Source organism: Camelus bactrianus, chromosome 8 (assembly GCF_048773025.1).
Source record: "Camelus bactrianus isolate YW-2024 breed Bactrian camel chromosome 8, ASM4877302v1, whole genome shotgun sequence".
NCBI lineage: Eukaryota > Metazoa > Chordata > Mammalia > Artiodactyla > Camelidae > Camelus > Camelus bactrianus.
Genome location: NC_133546.1, coordinates 33,938,142 through 33,960,523, shown reverse-complemented (window position 1 = coordinate 33,960,523; position 22,382 = coordinate 33,938,142). Strand labels below are relative to the sequence as shown.

Below are 22,382 nucleotides of genomic sequence, written 5' to 3'. Positions count from 1 at the left end.
TTGAGTCTAGGTACATATCATGTTATAATTTATACCTTTTAATTTGCATAGTCTGTTTGTTGATAGAAGTCACTGCATTAATGTCATTATTTCATGCAGTCAGGTCCACACACAAAGTATATGGAAATATAAATTGCATGTATATTATATACATAGATATAGACATAGGTTATATACATGTAGATAATAGAAACAGAAATAAATCTGGATATATACATATGCATTTCCAGAATTCATTGAAACCTATGGTGTTTGATTAGCTTTTAGTAGCTTCATTCAAATATCCTAAAATTAATAGAAAGATATCTTACATAATTTTCATTATGTTGGTTAAACTTTACCTTATGTCTGTGTTTTTGGTTCATGTTTTTGAATTCTCAAGAAATAACTTCATTCATGAGTATTTCCAAAACTACAGGCAACATTAAACAATTTAATTTAAAAATTATCATTGTCTTAGATGTATTAGAATATGGACACATTATTTTCTTACAGTTTTTTCCAGTACTATTGTGTACCAAAGTAGCTCAGTGAGCTCCATGCAGGACTTCTAGCACGTATCATTACTGTAAATATAGCCAATTTTAAAGTATAATTCAAACTTAGAACTTTTAGAAGGGATAAATTGAAATAGATAGCTGAAAATTGTCAACATATTTTGAAACAAGATAACAGAGGGGAGTTCAGGCAATGTTGCTGCCTTTTATCCACAGACCCATGATTATTTTCCTATAGAAAAACCATCAGTGCAAAGTAATTAGTAGAGTGTGCTTTACTGACCAGGCTGCTTTCTAATTCCCACCATGATGCTGTTTGATTCTCTGTGCGTTTCCGGAACTATAATTACAGTGAGGGTTTAGACTTTGCCAGGCCAGCAAGGTGATCCACTCTCTTGGAACAGTTGGGCACGGGAAAGAGGCAGGAGAGGACAGCACCTTGGTGATGTCACACCAGGAAAGCCTGCTCGTAAGTTAACTGTTGAGATTGTGACTAATGGAGGACTTGGCCGAGCTCAGCTGGAGCCCGGGGACTGAGGTCTGGGACTCACATTGTTCCCTTCAAAGTGGAATGTGAAATGTGATTGTCAGCGAAGCAAATAAAGCCAGTCAGGGAAAGTTAAAAGCAAAAAAAACAACAGCAACAAACCCTGGGATTAAAAAGTCAAGGTAGCAGGAAACAGCATTATTTCACGACTTGGTTGCAGTTTTTATTGTGTCGACTTGATTGTTCACATGTGAAACAAAACGCTTTTTGCATTACTTAAGGTAATATATTTTTTGGAAACTAAATCATAAAATTTGGTTTGTGACCTGTGACCCATGATACCCGTAATGATAATTTATATAAAGAAACAGTTTAAAGATTTGTATTGACAAATAATTTCTTACAAATGTTCTGTAACTTTTTGAGTATGATCTCTCTAACAGGTAAAACATTATGTATCTGGCTGGGACATAGCTGGCTTCTCAGTGTTAATGGAAGGCTCTCTCTCATGCACACACACACAGATGTACACATATACATATACATATATAGTTTTACTTGCTATGATATTTTCTCCTAACTTTGTTGAATTAGATAGATAAGCTTTAGACTGTTTTTCAAGAGTTTACAGTACACAATAAGTTTAATGGAAATTTTTGCCTTTTTGCCAATGACATTTTACTACTTTGGGCAAACCGTTTCCCAAGATATGTAACTGGTTAAAACAGAGATAGAAGAAATCTTTGAGGTATACAAGACTCTTATACAGATCAAAGTTTCTCAAACACTGTTTGGCATATTGGGGTAATATCATATGGAGAGAGAGTGTGGATGTCAGTCATCAAGTGTACCTCTACTGCTTACTTTTTTTAAGTAAGATATGTAATTTTCAGATTAGTCAGTTATTCATCCATCAAATGGGAATTTTGACATCTGTCTTGAAAGTTTAAATAATTATATGAGATACCAACTAACAGTGTCTGTGTGTATGTGTGTATATATAATATGTATTGGTGTATATACACACACACAATTTACAATTCTTGGTCTTAATCAACACACAAGGGAAAGGGCTGCTTACTCATCATTTTCAAGCATTTCTTTCTCTTCTGTGGTTATCATACTTGAAGAATAAAGAAACTTCAGTGTACCCCACTTACATCAACTTGTATAGCATCCAGAGAGATATCAATAAGGAAACATTGGACTTAAAAGACACATTAGACCAAATGGACCTAATATACAAACAGAGAGCTATCTATAGCTAGGTATAGATATTCCATACTCATGGATTAGAACAATTCATATTGTTAAAATGTTTGTACCACCCAAGGCAATCTACAGATTCAGTGAAATCACTATCAAAATTCCAATGGCATATTTCTCAGAACTAGAACAAATAATTCTACAATTCGTGTGACACTACAAAAGACCTTGAATAGACAAGACAGTCTTGAGAAAGACAGCCAGGCGGGCGGTATTGCGTTGCCTGACTCCAAGCTAAAATAATTTAAGCACCATGATGATGGCACAAAACCAGAGGCATACATCCATGGAACAGAATTGAAGGCCCAGAAATAAACCCATACACGTATAGTCAATTCATTCATGACAGAGAAGCAAAGAACATACAATGGAATAAGGACAGTCTGTTCAATAAATGGTGTTGGGAAAACTGGATAACCATGTGCAAAAGAAGCTAGGCCTCTGTCTTTCACTATAAACAAAAATTAAATCAAAATTGATTAAACACTTCAATATAAGACCTGAAACCATAAAATTCCTAGAAGAAAACATATGAGTGGTAACCTCATTATCATTAGTCTTAGCAGTGTTTTTGTGGACCTGACTCCAAAGATAAGGAAAACAAAAGCAAAAATAAACAAATGGGACTACATCAAACTAAAAAGCTTAGGCAGAGTGAAGGGAACCATTACCAAAGTGAAAAGGAAATCTAAGTAATGGGAGAATTTCCTTGTCTTTTAACTGTAAAAAGTTAAAACCATTTTCATGAAGGAAGTCAAGAATGCTTCTGGTTTCTACTCTTCTGGCATCCCTTTGCTCCATAGTATGAGATATTGGTCCAAATTTGTCTTTCCTAAACAGTATAATGAATTAAGCTCTAGAGAATTATTTAAATGCTTTAGATTATGATGTAATGCAGTAGATATGTTATTTACTTTATACACAGAATTATAAGAAATGTGTTGTGTCCCAGAACAAGGGTAGAATACAACCTTTCCTTTCGACATTGTGTCAATTAATCTAAAATATTTTTAAGACAGTGAAACATACACACCTGACACACTTTACTTTAATTCAGACTATAAAAGGCTCTTCTTTTGATGTAAGACTAAAGACTCTTCTGTGTGTGTGGAATCAGTAACTGGCATTTCCTTTTTATATACAAAAATCCATAATTTATTGTCTATGGATTTTTTTGTGTTGGTTTCTTCACAGTGGAATAAGAACTTAAAGACACAAAATCATTTGGGAAGATATTTCTTTTAGATTTCTTCATTGTTTTTATGAATATCCTTTAGAAATTCACTCTTATGCCTTATATCTTTCCAAAATGTTAAATACAGTTTTTATTTTTTAAAAAATCTTTATTTTGCACTCAGTTAATTGCATATGTAAAAATTAAGTTGTATGCTGGTACACATTACAAGGACAACTCATATAACCACATTTGAGTTTGCATTTGTAACTGACACTATATAAACAAGTAAATCAGGTGATGGGAGCAAACACATGCAGGCAGAACTCTCAGCATTCAGTTCAACCAATCAGAACAAAAGCATGTGGGAATAGTCTGGCAGCCTATTATTTATGATGAAGTCTTGCTGAACTTCTACTGCTTGACACTGAACTCAAGGCAACAGTAGAAGATTCATATTTGTAAGTAGTTTTTTGCTTTGGAAAGCCCATAAGTGATTTGAACCACTTAAAAAGGTTTAGCATCCTAATTTTCAGAGTTGTTGTCTGATTTATCCCCCATTGCCAATAGAATGAAACTGCATATCACTGGGAAATAGAATACCTAGCATTGCAAGAATATGGTACCATGCTGAGAGCTACATTATGTGGAAAGAACTCCATTACTTAAAAATTTGTATTAGGTAGGTGTTTGATGTGGTTTCCTCAACTTATTAATGAACCCACTGAAAAGAAATGGTATGATGAGTTCATGAAACTAAAAATTAAAAAAAAAATTTGAAACAAAGTATGACAAAAATGTATATATACATTTGTATATGTATAACAACATACATGTGATACACAAATACACACATATATTCTATACAGACATATACATTTTTAGTATCACATGAGAGGTGATATGATTGTGGTTCAAAGCTTGGACTCTGAACAAATCATTCTTACCAATCAATAGTCATAGTTCTTTGAGAAAATTAATCTCTCTCTCTGCCTCAATTTTCTCATTTTAAAAGGATGATAATAATATTATCTACCTCATTAAATGAGCTCCTATGTATAAAATGCTTGGAATTGTGCTATGAGTAGTAAGTGTAGTGTATAAAATATGTGTGCATATGACCAGAGAAACCATGTATATGATTTAGGAGTGCCTGTAATGCTTTGACTTTTTAAGTCTAAGGTATGAAATATACTTCATAGCTTAACAAAATTTATCATTTTAAGCCTGTACCAGTTATCTGTGCTACATTAATGGAGTCTATGGTAGAACTCCTAAAGCTGATGGCAAATATCATCTCTTATTACATTCAGCCATGGACAGCCACAGACACCTCCTGTCAACAGGACAACAAATATCATGACTGCCTCTTTTCAGAACAGCATCTCCATATCTGTGTTGAATTCAATAATATGGTTATTTTGAAGGGCACAGAAGACATGGTATTTACCATGCCAGAAATAGCGTACCTCATGACAAATTCTAAAATGTGCCTGTAGCCATCTGAAATGGTATTCTCTTGTATTCCTACTTGCAATTTCTGATATAACCCACTGCCACAGTGACTGCCAGTATATGGTAGTGATCTTGATAACATTTCTGCTTTCATTTCAACTCTTGATTGGCCTTTAGCAGTCAGAGTAAGTGAGGCTGTCATTCCATCTCCCATCCTTATGAAATTGAATTTTATGAAAGAGATGTAACCTAGAGTTTGAGAGGTTTGATTGACATCTTCCATATGGCTGCCTCACTGTAGTCAAAGAAACAGTGCCCTGAAGTCTCTTCTGGTGCCTTCGTTTAAGTAGGGGAAGAGCAAATGGGAGGGAAAGAGCCGGGAAAGACACCAGAGTGCTGGACTCTGTGACATCCACTCTGTTCCCCGTGACAGTAAGCACACTCCACCTCCAATCCTGTACAACATGTGCTTAACATGGAACACTGATGACAGGAATCATATTATTAATTCACTGCCTTAAATGGGGAGGCCAGGGGGACTGGAGTGACATTTTAACTTATTTTGAATTCACAAAATAAAAATCTTTACAAATATACACAAACATTAGGACCAAAACTGAAAGCTGCCTAGACATCGCTTCTCTGATAATGATATATGAGGTCTCTTTATCAGCTTTTCAGAAAAAAAAAAGATGTGTATCTGCATTTTCACCTAGTTGACAAATTTCAGATTCTCCAGATGGCAGCTTTAATATGTTTAATACGATTGTGCTGTTAAAAAATAGCAATAGAATTTTCTCTAGAGAAAGTCATTTGCTATGAGAAAGCGATACCATATGATACATGAAAATAAGAACATTGCAAGCTATTTTTATTATTTGGATTTCACTGAGCTCTTAATGAATAACAAAATCAGTAGTGAACAAACAGATGATACCACTGAGGAATTTAGCAACTTATTCTACCCAATTCCTTAAGTCCTTTATTAAAATAGTCATCCCATCCCTCATCTGCTTTTCTGTGTATCGGTAATATGTCATGTCGTGATGTTTTTTGTTTATATACACTTGCTAGGTGGATCAGAACCAGATATATAGGTCACAGCAGGGGTGCCATTTGAATACCTGGGCCCTCTTGAGAGTTTTGAGAATTTCTGCCTTAAGAACCATTTCAGATATTTGCGTATCTCATAGTGTAAGGCTAGTTCGGCCAGGCAATATGAAAATTGTCTGATTCATCTTATCCCAGTCCCACACCTCACTAGTGCCTCAAACAGTACTCGGCATTGCTCAGTACCTACAATACACCATCGGTGCTCACAGGATGCATGATTTAAAAATCCAAGGCCAAGGTCTTCTGAATATTGGGCATTTTCTTCCTATGTTGTGAATATTTAAACCATTTGTGCATTAGCTTGACCCTAAATCAGTTAAGACATTTTTGTTGGCATACTGGAAACTCAAGGTCAGATGGATGCATTCTAACTCATACCTGTCATGTACTTTGAGGGCTCCATGAAAACTACCTAGAACAGCTGTCATTTTGATGTGTTCTGATTCTTCTGGGAAGTTAAATTTCCACTGAGTAAAATGATGGACTCTGTGGAAAAATCAAAACAGTGATCCATCTACCAAAGGACCTGGACTGTAATCTTTTTAGCTCATTTTATATGAACATAGGGAGACTTCAAACTTCATAAATGAGAGTTTGGCCACTAAGGTATGAAAGCTCTTCACAGCACAACTCCAGATAGATGTCATTTTGCTGTGACTTTGCAGGATTATTAGTCTACCAACTGCATCAATAATACACATTTTCAGTGTATTTTCAAAAAGGTTCTGTCTTAACTGTAAACTTGTCTGTGGAGTACATTACATAATTTGTAGAAATAGAGTCAAAATAATGATGATTATTTTATGGGGTTGTCATAATGATTCTGTGAGTCAAATCATAGAGCTATATATAAAAATAGTTGCTAGTATATCCTTTTGATCTTTTGTACTGAAAACAAATTTTTTTTATGTTTACATGTTTAATTAGGGAAGTATTGGTAGTGAAGCAGAATTGATGCCCTTAAATTTTTGAAATTAGTACCCATAAGGTTCTAGTGTGTTTAGCTGTAAATTGTTTGTGGCTGAAAACATGGACATTCATATTAGAATGACTAGGATTAGATCCCAGCTCTATAACCATGGTCTTGAACGATGGATCTATTTCCTCATCTATACAATAAAGATAATGTTAGATAATCCTTGTAGAATGCATGATTTAAAAGTAAGCATAAAAAATTTTAAAAATTAAATAAAGAAATCAAATTTTTAAGTAAGCATTAACTGCTAGATTAAAGTGTTTATGAGATTGACTGGGATATAATAAACACTCAGTGAATTTTGAATAATTACTATACCAGAAACCAAACTCACTCTTTATTCAGTCAGAGGGCAGAGACATGTGCTATCATAAAGAGGTATTGTTTATATTTTTAAATCCTTACTACTGAAAATCAAATGTTTAGTGATTACACACACACACACACACACACACACACACACACACACACACAATTTGGTGTATGAACACACAGAACAAGCAATCATTTGACTTGGTAAGTTCAGTTCAACAACAACCAAACAATAGTTTTATTTGTGTTCTAATGTTAACTTATTGTGCTACCTTGTAGAATATTTTCTGTTTTTTCAGAATCTAATGTAATACGCTAGTCATCAACTTGTCTTTTGATAGCATGAGTGTTCACTATGAAATAGTTATAAATTGCTGTGCAGAATGAGCAGCTGTGAGAAATAATAAATGATTCCGTTATCAAAACAGCTAGAATGTTAGCTGGCATATTTAGAATTATATATAAGTGGCGGTATTACACAAAACAGTGGAAAAGGTCCTAAAATATACTATTTGATTCCTATGTGGGTCAATTAAATAACCCTATTAATTCAACCTCAGAAATATGTGACTGACTCTGCATTTCAATAAAGCTCTGTAGAAACACCATGTATTGTGTTTTGGTAATGCAGCGTATAAGAAAATGTACTTTCGTAAGAAATGTAAACACTTGTTTTCATTTAGTTCCTTTGAGCTTATGCCAAATCTTCACCAGAACTTTCCTTAAATCTTTACTTTGCAGAACTATATGGAGATAGAGTATTTTTTAATATATGTTGATTTTTATCCCATTTGAAAGATGAGGAGAATGACAGAAAATAACAGAGGAAATGATTTTTTAAAACCGTTTTTTTTAGCATAGTACTACAAATAGTACTACAATAGATTAGATACATGGGATATTGAAACAAGCAGGAAAACATTAAGAAAGACCCCTTTGAACAGGGGGTTAATTGAATAGCTAAGGTTATCCATGTCTGCCATGTTATTATTTGCATTTGTGACCAAGAGAATGAGAAATATGTGACTATCTCTAACTGAAATATTCAGTCAAGAGTATTAGTCTAGGATGACGTTTTCACTAAAGTCTAGTATCCAAATTGTTGTTTGACAGTTTGTTGAAATATAAGCAATAGCAGCCATTTTAGGAAACAGCCTAGGCATTTTAATAAGTATTCTATGTACATTATTTAATCTTCATGGAGTCTTTGGAGCTATGTACTGCAGTATCCTCATTTTGTAGATGAAGAAACTGAGATTCATAGATTAGGGTACCTCTTGTGGTAACATAGTGAATTGGAGTTCAAACATGATTTTCTAATTGTAAAACTCAAGTTCTGAACCACTATGACACATTGATTTCTATTATAATCAGAGCCATTGAAGCCAAATGTCCTTTTGGTGGTATTTTTGTTGTTGTTTTTTAATTTTTTTATTTTGCTTTTAAAGAAAAGCAGTTATGTGGAAGGAGACAGAAAATCCTTGGTTCAATTGAGTTAGGATAAATTGTTATTTGTGACCCATTTTTACCAAACATCTTAGAGTTTCATTTTGTACCCTTTAGTGAACAAATACATATACACCAATATACATAAACACACACACACACTTGAATAATTCCTGTTACTTAAGAGTAGCTAAAACTCTTTAAGTAAAACTCCGTGCTTAGTTTTGTCCATATACATGTGTAATCATTGCAGACCCTACTTCAAGTGTATTCTCTTCATTTCATATGTGAATCAGATAGATCACTTGGTGAAATGAAAGAAATTTGTCTCTAGTATTTCACCTGCACATCAGCACCCCAGCAATGTTGTAAAGACCCAGAATACCTCTGAAGTCTTTTGAGCTTCCTTGGGGATTGGCTTAAACAAAAGAGATGCCAAATTGTCTGATTCTGGAGCAGACAAGTCCAGAGTACGCACAAGATTACAGCTCACTGTAGGAGACTGCAGGGGAGGGTAAGTGACCAGATTGCGTTTGAGGTCTAGTGTGGCAAGATCCAGCAAAGGGGCAGGATAAACACAGACAGAATTAGCAGCTTTACGGGAATGAGCTGACAGCAAAGACAGAAAATGCTGCACCAGGGAGTCAGACCCAGGAGAAACATAGATCCGAGGCAAGATCGCGGGGCAGGAACAGGAACATCTTACTGAAGGAACAGATCGAGTATATGGATCAAGCAGGCAGTACCAGAACTATTTCTTCATCTTCTTCAGTGTTCTTTAAAGTTTTCTCTGGGACAGGAAAGAGGGAATACAACCAGAAATAATAAATTGACCATACTCTACTGGAGTGTAGGGGAAACAGTTAGCAGCAATTTCTATCGACAAAATTCTGACAAACGGATAGCACTACTCTATGTCTGCTTGGACGTTTATCTAAACTTTCATTGTCCTTATGAATGAAATAAGAACTTTGGACCCATTGTGGGAACTTTTAATGCCTATTTTAATTATCGTTTTGATTTTCCCTTGTGTGTCCTATTTTTTTATACTAAAAGCTAATTTTACTAGTTATCTTCTGCAAACAACTAAAATACAAATCATTTCTTTATTGATTCCTGAAATTTCACAGTATATGTGTTACTAACTTTTAAGTAACTTTGTCGTTTCTTTTTGTCTTTGATGTTGCAAAGAAACTTTGAGTAGGGGAACATACCTGCCTAGCATCTGAATCTGAGTCTACCTTATCTCTTTTCTCAGAGACTTGAGAGTTGAGAATGGTGCCAATTAGGTTTTTGTCTTGTCACAGAAAGAATTCAGAGACGAGACAAAGAGGTTAAGAAATTAAAGCGAGGATTTATTAAGGGCTGGATAATACACTCTTAAGGGGAGAGTGGGCAGGCTCAGGTGAGCAGCTGTGCTGAGTTTCTTTGGCAAGTTGATTACATAGGGTATAGAAATGAATGGGTGAAATATTCACTGGGGAGGGAAGGGTTGAGGGTCGTATGTATTCCCTGATTTCCATCCCAGCTCCACCCTCCTGAAGGGAGGAGGAACTTTCGTCCTTTAGTCTGGATCAGAAGTGTCACGGTGTTGATGCATGATGGTACTTCTAATCTGCAAGGCTAATTTTATTGTATTGAGGGTATAATGAACAAAATGTTACATTCAGACACTGTAGATTCCTGCCCTTTTCCACTTTCTTTGTTGTCCTCCAGGCCATTTGTCACCTCAAAGTGTGTGATTTCTTATCAATCCAGTTCCTGCTTTTGTCTGTATCCCCAAGGACCCCCTGCTGTTTACATGCTGTATGGTTTCCTGCATTTGGCCTATGTCCCACCTTTTTTGCCCAGGTCTTGCCATTTGGCCTCTGTCCCCCTTTCTCTGCTCATATCTAGCTATCTGCCTGCTCTAACAAGAAGATCTGAAACCTTACGTTCCTGAAGGGGAGAGGAGACACAGAAAAGGGAGAAAGTACAGAGAGGAGAAAAAGATACCCATAGATAAGTGCAATTTCAATTTATAATTTAGCAGAATTATAGTAGAAATTTAATTTGGTTGTTTCTAGCATTTAACAACACACTCATCTTTTTTTTAATCAAGGAACCCACGCTCTATCACAATAGAATAAAATCTTATTGCTTTTCTCTCAAAGACCATGTTTAAGTTTTATTTAGGATTATTTGTATAACTCACAAGTTAAATTTTAAGGACATAAGAAAATTATGGCAATATTTGGGAGAAAAATGTACTGAGAAATCTCAGTTGTAATTAGCAAAATGCAATATCTCAAGGAAACCAATTCCACATCCCACCAGTTGAAAACAACTATCTGTAAATATATAATTAGAGTTTTTAAAGAATACATATTTTAATATATTCACCTGCATGTAATTTCCTTGTAAAAAAATTAAATGACAATATCTACCAAGGAAATATGAAGACTTTCCCATTTGCCATGCAAGCATTTGAAGCAGATTTGTTTCAGATTTAATACTCTCCTACTAAGAGGTCAAACTTTATTTTAACGAACTATTAACTTAATGGGGCCCAGTTTTCTCAGATGTAAATTGTTGAATGTGGAGTGAGTCTCTTCCAGTTTGAAAAGTCAATTAATTTATTTATCATGAAGACATTACACAGATATGTTTTATGAACACTTGTGGTCATAGAAAGTAAGATAAATTTTACTTAATGGTACTTAGCAGAAAGGTTTTTGAAAACTTTTTGGCTTAAGCATACTCTACTAGAATTACAGTACTGTAAGAATTCACAATTACTAGAATGCAAAAGAGAAAAGTAAATTTTCTCTCTTATCAGTACGTATGTACATACCAAAGAATAATTAATAACAGCTGTTACAGTGCTTGACATTTTACAACTAGAATTTGACCCAGAATTTCCAATTTTGGAGATCTAGCCTCTGGATATAGCAACACACATATGCAGGGTTGTTTAATACACCCGTGTGTGTAAAACTCAAAAACTGGAAACAGATTAAATATCTATTAAAGTGGACTATTTAAATAAGGGTATAAGGAGGTAGACCTATGAATGCAGAATGTGTTAATGTAGACAAACCTCCACAACACATTACTAAGTGAGGAGGGCAAGGTGAAAAGTCATATTTACATTGCAATCTCATTTATAAAAATAAAATGAAATGAAAAGAATATATATCTGTGTGTATATGTATGTGTGTACATATGTGTGTGGGTGTGTGTGTATATATGTATAACAAGTATACACCTATTTGCTGGCGTCTACCTAACAGTGTTTTCCTGAAATCTATGAACTTTACTGTGTTTCCCTAGGTTGACACAGGTTGCTTTTGGGGGGGAGAGAGTAGAATTGGCTGATTTCTTCAGAGTTTATGTGTCTAAATAAATGTTGAGCCTTATGTATGTTTCAAGGCCAGTGCAACCTTTATAACAGGATCAGAGAATGAGGGAAAAAGAAAATTGAACTCTACATCAGTTTATAAATACAATGCTCTGAAATAAAATTGTATTTAACCTGAACTGAAAATGTGATAAAAATAATGTTCTCTTTCAAGGAGAGATTTTTCTCAGAAAAAAATGATAATTGAACCAGGCAAAAGCTGTCAATATAAGCATTTACGTTAATGATCTAAAAGAATAACGTGACAATCTCTGATGCAGAAATAATCATTGACAAAGATTAGCCTCTATTTATGTCTAGAAAAAGCCTCATAAAAATAGTTGTGGAAGGGTACAGAATTCTTTGTGGAAAGCAGCAAGTTATGCATTTGTAATGGTCTACTATGCAGAAGCCAAACAACAAAGAACCAAAATTTATATACAGCAAAATAGACTTGCATGAAAGAGACATACTCCATACGACTTCTGTGATCTGTCTCACACACAGACAACAACAGCAGTGTTTCCCAGGGCCAAATGCATACGTGGTGTCAGGTGTTTGAAAGGGCATAAAGTAAGTATATTAGAGAGAGTCCAAAGGGCAAGAGGGGATAACATTGCAGACATAGGTTAAAGGAGGCAAATAAGAAAATAAACAAAAGAAAAGAAAACAGAGCTCTGCCTTGACCAATGGTGATATAATTTCATGAAGTGACAAGTATGATCAAAGAGATTCTCTACACTAATCCAAAATAAATAAGTTAGGTAAAAAAAAGGTAGCTTATACCTGTACCCAGCATTGGCTGCCAACAGAATCTCTGAAAGCTTGTTTTTTCTCTTTTTTCTTTTTTCTTTTTTTCCTGGACTAAATGTGGGTTCAAGAGCAGGGACACAGCCCGAGTCTTGCACAGAGGCCTGCATATACCACTTCTGAGACCACTTAGCCATTCTACATCTTCGATCTCTTAGTCTGAAAAATAAGACAGTAATATCTACCTCCCCAGGTTTCATGTAGCATCAGTAAGACCATTTATGTCTGCAGGATAGTATGAATGCCTGGTACATCGTAAGTGTTTTAAGACATACCCACTCTCTTCCCTCCAACCCCACAACCTCCTAGTGATTTCATAGTTAATACACTTCCTGTTGGAAGGAATTCTTAGGAAAGACTGCACCTACTTCTGAAAGCTGTTACTCCGTTTATAGTCACTGAATTTTTCAGAAAATCTTCCAGTCTTCAGCCCTCGCTCTAAATAACAGAACCTGTGATAAAGCTACGTAGGATGGCTAATAGAGCCAGTCAAAAAGAGGGAATAAAGCAGAAACATTATACGTGAAGAATGGCACATTAGCTTATTTGGTCTGCAGAACTTCATGAGCAATGTTTGATGGAACTATTAGTTCTGTCATAGGAAAAGGCTGATAAATGTTTATGCAGCTTCATTTTAGCCTTGCAGACTTAGCAAGTATATTATTGTCTATATATTTGTTACAATTAACGATGGTACTGCTATTTTCTTCCATAATTAGAGCATTTATTGGGAGATTTCCCGCTGTTTGACTGATGCGCTTCATCCTCTCTACTCTTTCCCTGCTGTGTCCCCACAGTTATGATGCTCAAAATTTATAGAGTTTAGATTCTTCTTGCTGCTGGTTTACATTTCTACTTACTGCTTATTCATAGGATAAGAATAAGAGAGTTCTGCTTTGGAGGGAGCTTTTACATAGATGATTAGCAACAGTGCTCTGAGAACAACCACTTAGCTTTTGGTAACATTGGTTGATTCCAATAAGGCATGTGTACTACTGCTTAACATCACAAATGGGTCTCCTTGATGAGAAGTGTTGACTGCATGGTAACAGTTGAAGGAATGTTTCATCAGGAGACAAATTCAAGGTTTACGAGCCTGGGGTTACATGCAATGTTCTATGAGTGTTCATCAATTAGAATATTGTGTTCCATTCTTGGGACTCTGGTGGGTATTCTGGATTTAGAATATGAGGATAGAACAGACCTAGATCCTCTCTATGCCTTTTTTTTTTATTCACTGCCAAGACTAAATGAAATGAAGATTTGACTAGGCTGGGCTATTACTGTTACAGCGTTGCTTGGCACCCAGTGCGCCTTAGGAAATAGAGGTGTTGTGCAAACAGTTGTCATGAGTTTATTTTCTGTTTCAATACCTGATGAGAAAATGTGCTGTCAGTTAAAGAAATGCTGTGGGAATAATGATTGTTCAAGAAGTCTTCAAACTGGGCTACAGGTATTTAATTTAAAAGCAAACAGTCTATTTCAAGAGTTCGTATGTCCTTCTGACATGAAATATCATTCAAGCAGAGTGATAAAGCATGGTTTGTAACTTAGGGGTTTTAAAACAGTTTCTTTTAAAAGCCAACTGAAGAGAAAGTGTTGACTCTCCTTGCAGAACAGCAGGTCCTCTTACAGCGTTTCACTCTGAACAGTTTGTCATCGTTCCACCTGAGGGCAGGCAGGAAAAATAATGCTGAGTTTAACTCACACCATTCCCTTTTGCTTTGTTAGAACTGATGAGAGTCTTTTACCAGCTCTCCAGGTGTCATTTGTCAATGTAAGATGGCATTTTGGTACTGCTGGCCAATCTCAGAGTTTTTGGTTGGTTGCTTGGTAAGTGGGCTGGTTGATGGGTGTTACTTTTCTCTTCTCACTGCTCAGATTTTACATATGACTTGATTGCAAATTTGTAAGCACAGATGAATATAGAAGACTTTGAAATGCCTTACGTTTCTTATTTTTAGACTTATGCTTTGTTTTTATTTTTGTTTTCCATTGTTTTAATTTCCTTTTAGAGCCCTTCTTTTTCCTGGTTACTATAGGTAACTGGATATGATAAAAAAAATCATATTTGATTTATAAGCTAAACTATTAAGGTAAGAAGGACCCTAGACATTAGTCAGTCTTACATTTTACAAACGAGAAATCAGATCCTCGGAGAAGGGAAATGATTTACCCTGGGCACCGCAGCTGCTAAGTGGCAGATCTACATTCAAAATCTGGTCTCTGGACTTGCAGAAGAAGTCTTTTCCCTCTGTATCAACCCCATTTGTTCTATTTCGAACATATATAATGACATTTGAGCAGATCCTAACAACAAACCCTTCGTGCAGACGTAATTTCCTGAACTTGCTGGTTGATGACTTTAAGTGTTTGACAGTGCATGTGACAGTATAATTTATCCTGTGACTGCACAGATGACATCCTGTGAATACTACTTGATGCCTCCATAAAACCATCCCTGAAAGGATTGTTGCTGTTTCTGGATCCACAGCTTCCATAGTCTTCCATTGAAATATACCTGAAAATGTCATTCTCACATTTAATAAGACAAATGCCAGATATGGTAACACAGTTATAATTGCTAATTATAGCATCAGTGTGACGCTTTTTTCCTGTCACCACTGTGCTTATCTGTATATCCTGTTTTGCTGTTCTAGGTTTGTGTGCTGGAGAGGCAAATATTTGACTTCCTTGGATACCAGTGGGCACCTATCCTGGCAAATTTTGTACATATTATTATCGTCATTCTTGGTTTATTTGGAACTATTCAATACAGACCTCGTTACATAACAGGAGTAAGTACCCTTCTTGCCTTTTAAAAATTTTACTGAAATAGAGAAAGATGTGCAAACTACAAATGTCTCGAACAATTATATGTATACCTTCTCCTTAAAATATGTATTTGTTTACGTAGTTTCAGATTGTATCTACAGTAATCAAGAATGTCAAGTTTAAAACACTTGGCAGTGAATGTAATCAGATTGTATTTTCATAAATTGCATTTTTGGCAAATATTTGCTTGTAATTACAAGCAGAACTATGCCCTTAAATGTATAAATTATAAAGTCATGGCTTCTGATTTAACAGATTTTAATGGGACTTGTTCCCATTTTAAATAACTATATTTTATAAATTGAATAAAAGTAGTTTAAAATTGATACAAATGAATACAGTATTGCTGTGAAAATGTTAATACATGTTAGAGTTAATATTTGACATACTTGAAAGCCAGAATAGTCAGGACCATAGTCTCTGTGTTCTCCATAATTCTCTTTTTGGCTCAGAGAAAGAATTTTGCATTCCCACTCAAGTTAAACTTACTTAACATAAAAGTGAAATCCAACTGTGTTACAGTTGCTATGGGAACCATAACTTAGGATGCTTTTTTTTTTGCTTTCGTATGTGCCTCAGATCTCAGCTATAGCTCTTCATTAATGTAGGTTTTTTTTAGTTTCATCATTTTTTTCTATTTCTTCTATTTTTGTCAAAGGAAAAAGCTATAGGCATTTATTTAAAATTATAAAGCAAGTTTGTGGTAAAGGCGTTTTTATAAGATTGTGCGGCTAAATAGCCGCCTTATTTGACACAAACCAGCAGGCTTTCTCGGATTTCACGAAGGCCTCCTCCACATAAAAGGTGCCCTCTTATGACCTGTTCTCCCTGTCATCTGGAACCCAGATAAAGCTCGCTGATGCTGAAACAGGCAACGTGGTGGCAGCTGGGACCAAGGGGTCCACTGTCTGGCTAAGCTGAGCGAGAAACCCATGGTTTTCTCCTCTGGGTGCATTTCCAGAAATGAGTGTACGTCACCTCTAAGGGTATGTTCTCATGTAAATCTTAATCTTTTTTACGAGGCTACAAGTAGGATGTGTTCTTTTGCAGAGTGAAGTTTTTCAATGCCTAAGATAAGATGGTAGTGTTCATTTTCTTTTATAAATTGTGATTTGAACCAATATAAGAAAGGTAATAACAGTGCTTGGGAGTGGGTTTTCTGAAATCATACCAAGGGTGAAATCTTTCATCTACCAAATTCTCTGTGACTTTTGATAGCACAACCTTAGTTTTCCTACGTTTAAAATGAAAGTAATAATTATATTAACTCATATGCTTTAATTGATTGGAACACTATAAACCATTACGTGAAAGATTCTCAATTTACCTTTCTTCTTTCATTTGGCTTTGAGGCTCCTTCATGATTTTTATCCTTATAAATAATATTGCTCTGAATATTATCATATAAATATGTGTCATCTCCATTTCTGATGAAGTCCTGGGATAAAAATCTAGATGTGGATCAAAATGTTTGAACAGTTTAAAAACTCGAAGTTTTGTTTTTTTGTTTTTTTTTTGAGGAGTAAGTGGGATATTCTATAAAAATGTTCTTAGCACAATCCTTGGTATTTAAAAAGTGTTCAGTAAATGATAGGTATAATATTTTCCTGATTATTGTTTTCGTTATCATTTGAAAATAATACTGAACTGTATAGACTAGTAATAGGCTGAGAGGCAATTTAAAATACACCATGGTATTCTAAGCTGTTAGTTGAACTCCTTCTGCCCCTTTTATTTGAAGCTGCTCTAGCTCTCAGAAACTTTTGTGGGATTTCTGTGTGCCAAATTATAATCCCATCCCCTTAAATAAAATACATACCCACAAAACTTTTCAAGGCTGGACACACTGTCTAGTATTACATTAGAGTTAGGATGCCATGAGACACCTTTAAGATTGTTAGAACTTTCATGTAACTGAGAGCATCTCTGAAATCTTTCTAAGGTCTTAACAGTGTGTCTTTGAGCCACTTATTTGATTTGATCTTGGTTTGCAGACAGCACTCTGAGTTTGATCTTTTCTTTGAGACAATGTCTAACTTGGAAAATCTTTTGCCAGCTGGAGATGCTGTAAACGTGAAACTTGCATTTTCCAACGTATCAAGTCCTGAGTTAGCAGGATAGCCTCTAAATTCAAAAATGGGATTATTCTTTCTTTAGCTCATCTCTCTTGTGATATGTTATGTGTGGCTAAAAGATGACAAATAACACTGTCAACTGTTTGCTTGGAAATCCCCTTAGCCAGGTCCACAAGCTTACAGGCCTATATTCTACCTTCCAAGTTACTGCAAGCAATAGTTAAGCTAATTGTTCCAACAGTGATTATTGTGAGTCCTCTTCCCTCCCTCAAAGCCAGCTTCTTTACTGCTCTTCCTGTCTTCACTGATAGTCTTCTTGCTGCCCTTCTGGACTCCAGCTGCCACTTTGTCTCAGAATCGATGCTGCGTGTTCTAGGTTTGTGTTATAGACCACTCAGTTTCTGTTCTAGTTAATCTATTTCTGTGCAATTTCTGTATAACAAACCATTTCTATGTAATAAAATTTATGGAATCTAATGGCCATGACACCATGTTGGAAGTCAAAAGGACATTCAGGAAAATAGAGAATTTGCCATAAGAATGGAATTTAGATTTTTCAGTTTGCCTAAAGGTGGCAAAAGGAATTACAATGAAAAGAAACTTGAATGGGATCAGAGATGACAGAAATTTTGGTCAGTGAAGGATCTGGGTTTAGAGGGAAAACACATCATGGGGGATGAGCTGTAACTAACACTGTGCTGCTCCAAATAAGAAGTGTCCACGGGCACTCTGTAAACTGGAGACTTAGGTACTAACAACGAAATTTACTTTCCTCTCCCCTGAAGATGTAGGCTTTTATGATTTCTCTATTTGTCATTTTATATTGCAATATAAAACAATTTGGTATAAAAATAGAGATATGCAAACACTCATAATTTCCCAACTGAAACTTAGTTATTGATATTTTTGCATATTTCCTTCATGTATGTGCAACTGAAACATTTCTGATTATTACACCTTAAAATGTGTCTATTTAATGTGATAGCTAACAATTTTGAAGTTCATATGGCTATTTCATTGTTCATTTAACCTTTTACACTACTGTTATATATTATACCATATAACAAAACATATAATATATATTATGGTGTGTTATATATTATTATATATTATACTATTTCCATGTTTTTATAAAAAATATTTCCCGGTAATCATTGCCATAAAAAAATACTATCATCTTCATTTTGATTTAATTCCTTAGAAGAAATACCTAGGTATAACTAAGTGATATGAATAATTTTAAGCCTTTTAGTATATAATTGATAATTACCTATTCAAAATCATTTTACTGAATTAGCCTCTCATCAGTGTACAGCAGAGTCTACTTCACTACACTCTTGCTAACCTTTTTCTTGCTAACCTGTTTTCATATTTTTTTTAATCTGCTTAGAGAAAAAAATGTCATTTTTTTGAATTGAATTTCTTCTCTTTATTGAGTTGGACTTTTTCATATGTTCATTAACCATTTTTATTTCCTTTCTGAGGGGTTCTCATTTGGTATTCTCCACTCATTTTTTTCCCCCAGAGTCTTAGCATTTATCATAACGATTTTTATATATGGATCACACAGTAAAGATATTTACCCTTTAAATATCATCAATTTTCATTTTGATTTTTATTATTTTTCTCTTATTAAAATTAACTCCTTTTCCCTTTATGATATCTTCTGTTGTTTTAAATGTCATTTTGAAAAGCATAACTCCTCATTATCTTTAGGTTTAATTTTGTTAAAACCAAAAGGCAGATGCCCTGAAATAGAGTCTAAGGAAAAAGTGTCCCTTTCTATACTTGCTATTTGTAAAGAGTTTCAATTTATTGATGGGGTATTTTACTCTATTTAATCGAAAATAGCCTCCCCGCCAAAAATGCATGTGGGCATCCTTTGAAAAACTGCCACAGAAACAACAAATAAAATTTAAAGAGTATTGGTAACAAGTTTTGTTTCCTTTGCTAATCTTCTCTTTCATAAGAGCAAAGAAGAAATATTTAAAAATTTAAAACAGTTAATTGGAACAAGAACTCATTAGTACCCTTTGAGGGCCTCTGGCATTTCAAGGAATATAATATGTTGAAGGAAAATTAAATAGATGATTTTAGTTCCAAGCAAAGGAAATCTGAAGCAAAAATCCATAGAAAGCTTCTGTATTGTATAATTCTCTACAGCATCAAGAGTCCCAAAGAAAAGGCCAGATTAACTCTGGTGAAATAATTTATAAATAAATACATACAAATGGCTCCCATGAAAGCATTACCTTATGTCATAAATGGAATTGCCCAATTCATCTTCATTTGGGCTAAAGACACTGGCAAGGAGAATATGATTTGAGATATCCAGTGGTTATTAGTTAATGACACACACACACAAAAAACCTTAATGAGTTGTACTGCTTTAAATTGCCTAAGAATAATCTGAGGAGTGAAAAGGTTTCTCACTGCTAAAAGCACAGCAGGTTTTTGGTGATATTGCCGCAGGACATGTTGCCATAACTCATAATTTTCTTTTTCTGTTTTTTCTTCCCTCCCTCCCTCTGGCCTCCCTCCCTCCTTTCCTTTGTTTCTCTCTATTTAACCAAGTTATTTTGAAAGAAAAAAAGAATACCTTCTAGCTGGGACCAAATGGCTTGATCAGTGAAACCCAATCCCAAAACTAGAAATAAATTCAAAATAGGTGAGAATCCATCACTCAGAGTTCATAAAAACAGAGAAAATGACAGCATACCAAAATCACAGTGGTTTTCATAAGAATCACATTTCTTTTTTTTCTTGCCACTTTAGTGACCCTCCACAGATGCTACTAGATGCTTTTCCTCTACAAGCTTTATAAACTTCAAAACTTTTGTCCAAACTCATATGGCTAGGAACCAGCAGAGTCAGAATGTAGACCCCATGCTCTTAACCAAACCCCTGCTCTTAACCCCTGTGCTGAACTGCCTCTCAGGTGCACAGCTCAGAAGGCCACAGTCTATCTGACAAATGAAGACAGGTTTCGATAAGTTGTGGGCAAATTCAAAATCCATCATGGCATTTGAATTTGAAGAGCATTTAGATTTTAAATCATAGTCTAGCATTCCCATATCAAGGACTGTGGCTTTAGCTCTGTATTTAAGTGAGGAAATGACTGTGTATCTCAAGAACTGAGAATACAAAACCTTTAGTGATGGACATTTTATTTTTGCAGAAGGACAATATCACAGGGTATGCTTAATTTCCAGAAATAGTGAGTTAGAATGGTATTTTTTAAATTTTCTCATAGCAATCAGCACTTTGATGATGGTGATTCACATGTATGCATATGTACATATGTGTATATAACATAATTTATATCTAATGTATGTTATCATTATATATTAATTAAGGATAAGGATATCTCTTTCCACATTTGTTATTTGCCGAGTGCTTTAAATAACTAATGAAAGAATTTTGTGTATGTAATTGAAAAAAACACCCATATTATATACCAAAAGTATGTATGGAAGTATATTATTATACCTATTGCAGAGTTTTTCCATGACATCAGTTCAGGCTACAATAACTAATCCAAAATTAAATGAGAGGGAAAGATTGGGACTGGTTTCTGTTTTGTTTCCGAAAACAACAAGAGAGTAAAATAATGTACTTAAAGCTAATTTCAGAAAGCAGGGCTGCGATGGTTAGAAAGGGAAGGCAATATTCATGAATCTTCATTCCTTGGGTTTTAAAAATAATGAACTATTAGACTGTGTCATTATACCTCTACTCATTCTTTCAAAGTAATAAAGAATTAAATACTTCTATTAGTTTACATATGAAAGTTTAGATGGATAACTTTTGATTGTCACTGAGCACTAAACTTTGGTTCCTCAATTTGGGCCATTCTGTTTTGTTTTGTTTTTACTACAGTTGTTTTTTCAACGTATTATATGAGCTTGTCAATGAGTGTTGCTTTGCCAGTTGACACACATCCTTTTTCCCTGTTGAGGGAGGGCACAGCATAGAAAGTCAACAGTGAGGCATTTTCAGACAAAGCATCACCTGCTTTGACTTCCTTGAGTTCCGCTTTCCCTTGAGCCAGCATATCAAAGGAAAGGATCCCCGTGTCATCCTGGGCAAGTCTTGAGGGCCACGTGGTGACTGGAGCACGAGAAAACAAAGCTAAGACCTATTTTATAAAAACATTCTGATGTGACAATTTGAGAAATGTTTAGACTCCTTAGAGAGTCTGTAAAAGCAAGTAGTCACAAACTCAATTTGTGTTGGGAGGAAAAAAATGCAACATTTCTGAAAGCACTATTTATTGATGATCAGCCATGATTTGAATTTTGAGGGTTCATGGAGCTCAGGTCCCCATGGGACCAACAGCAATAGATGAGGAGTACCTTCCATTTGCCCTGTTTCCAGGTGATTGTCCTTCTTTCACGATAGTAATGTTACCTCCCTAAAAATGTGTGTGCTCCTTGCAGTCATTTCTAGGAAGTTATTAATCTGTGTTTAGGCAGTTGTTTTGACTCTTTTATTACATTTTTGTAGGAGAAAAAAAAAGTCCAGAAGAAAATGTATTACAGCTGAAGCATTAAAAAT

General features: G+C 35.0%; 1 protein-coding gene across 3 annotated transcripts in view; it reads left to right on the top strand.

The window, feature by feature from the left end:
- NKAIN2 (sodium/potassium transporting ATPase interacting 2) overlaps positions 1 to 22,382 on the top strand; it is an 853,276-nt gene that overhangs the window by 391,135 nt on the left and 439,759 nt on the right. For all 3 annotated transcript variants that reach the window (XR_012508635.1, XR_006728492.2, XM_010965506.3), the window contains exon 2: positions 15,576 to 15,713. Coding sequence is in view for 1 of the 3 variants with exons in the window: in XM_010965506.3 (XP_010963808.2) it covers positions 15,576 to 15,713 (138 nt within the window). In the remaining 2 variants the exon portion in view is untranslated. The remainder of the gene's footprint in view (positions 1 to 15,575; positions 15,714 to 22,382) is intronic.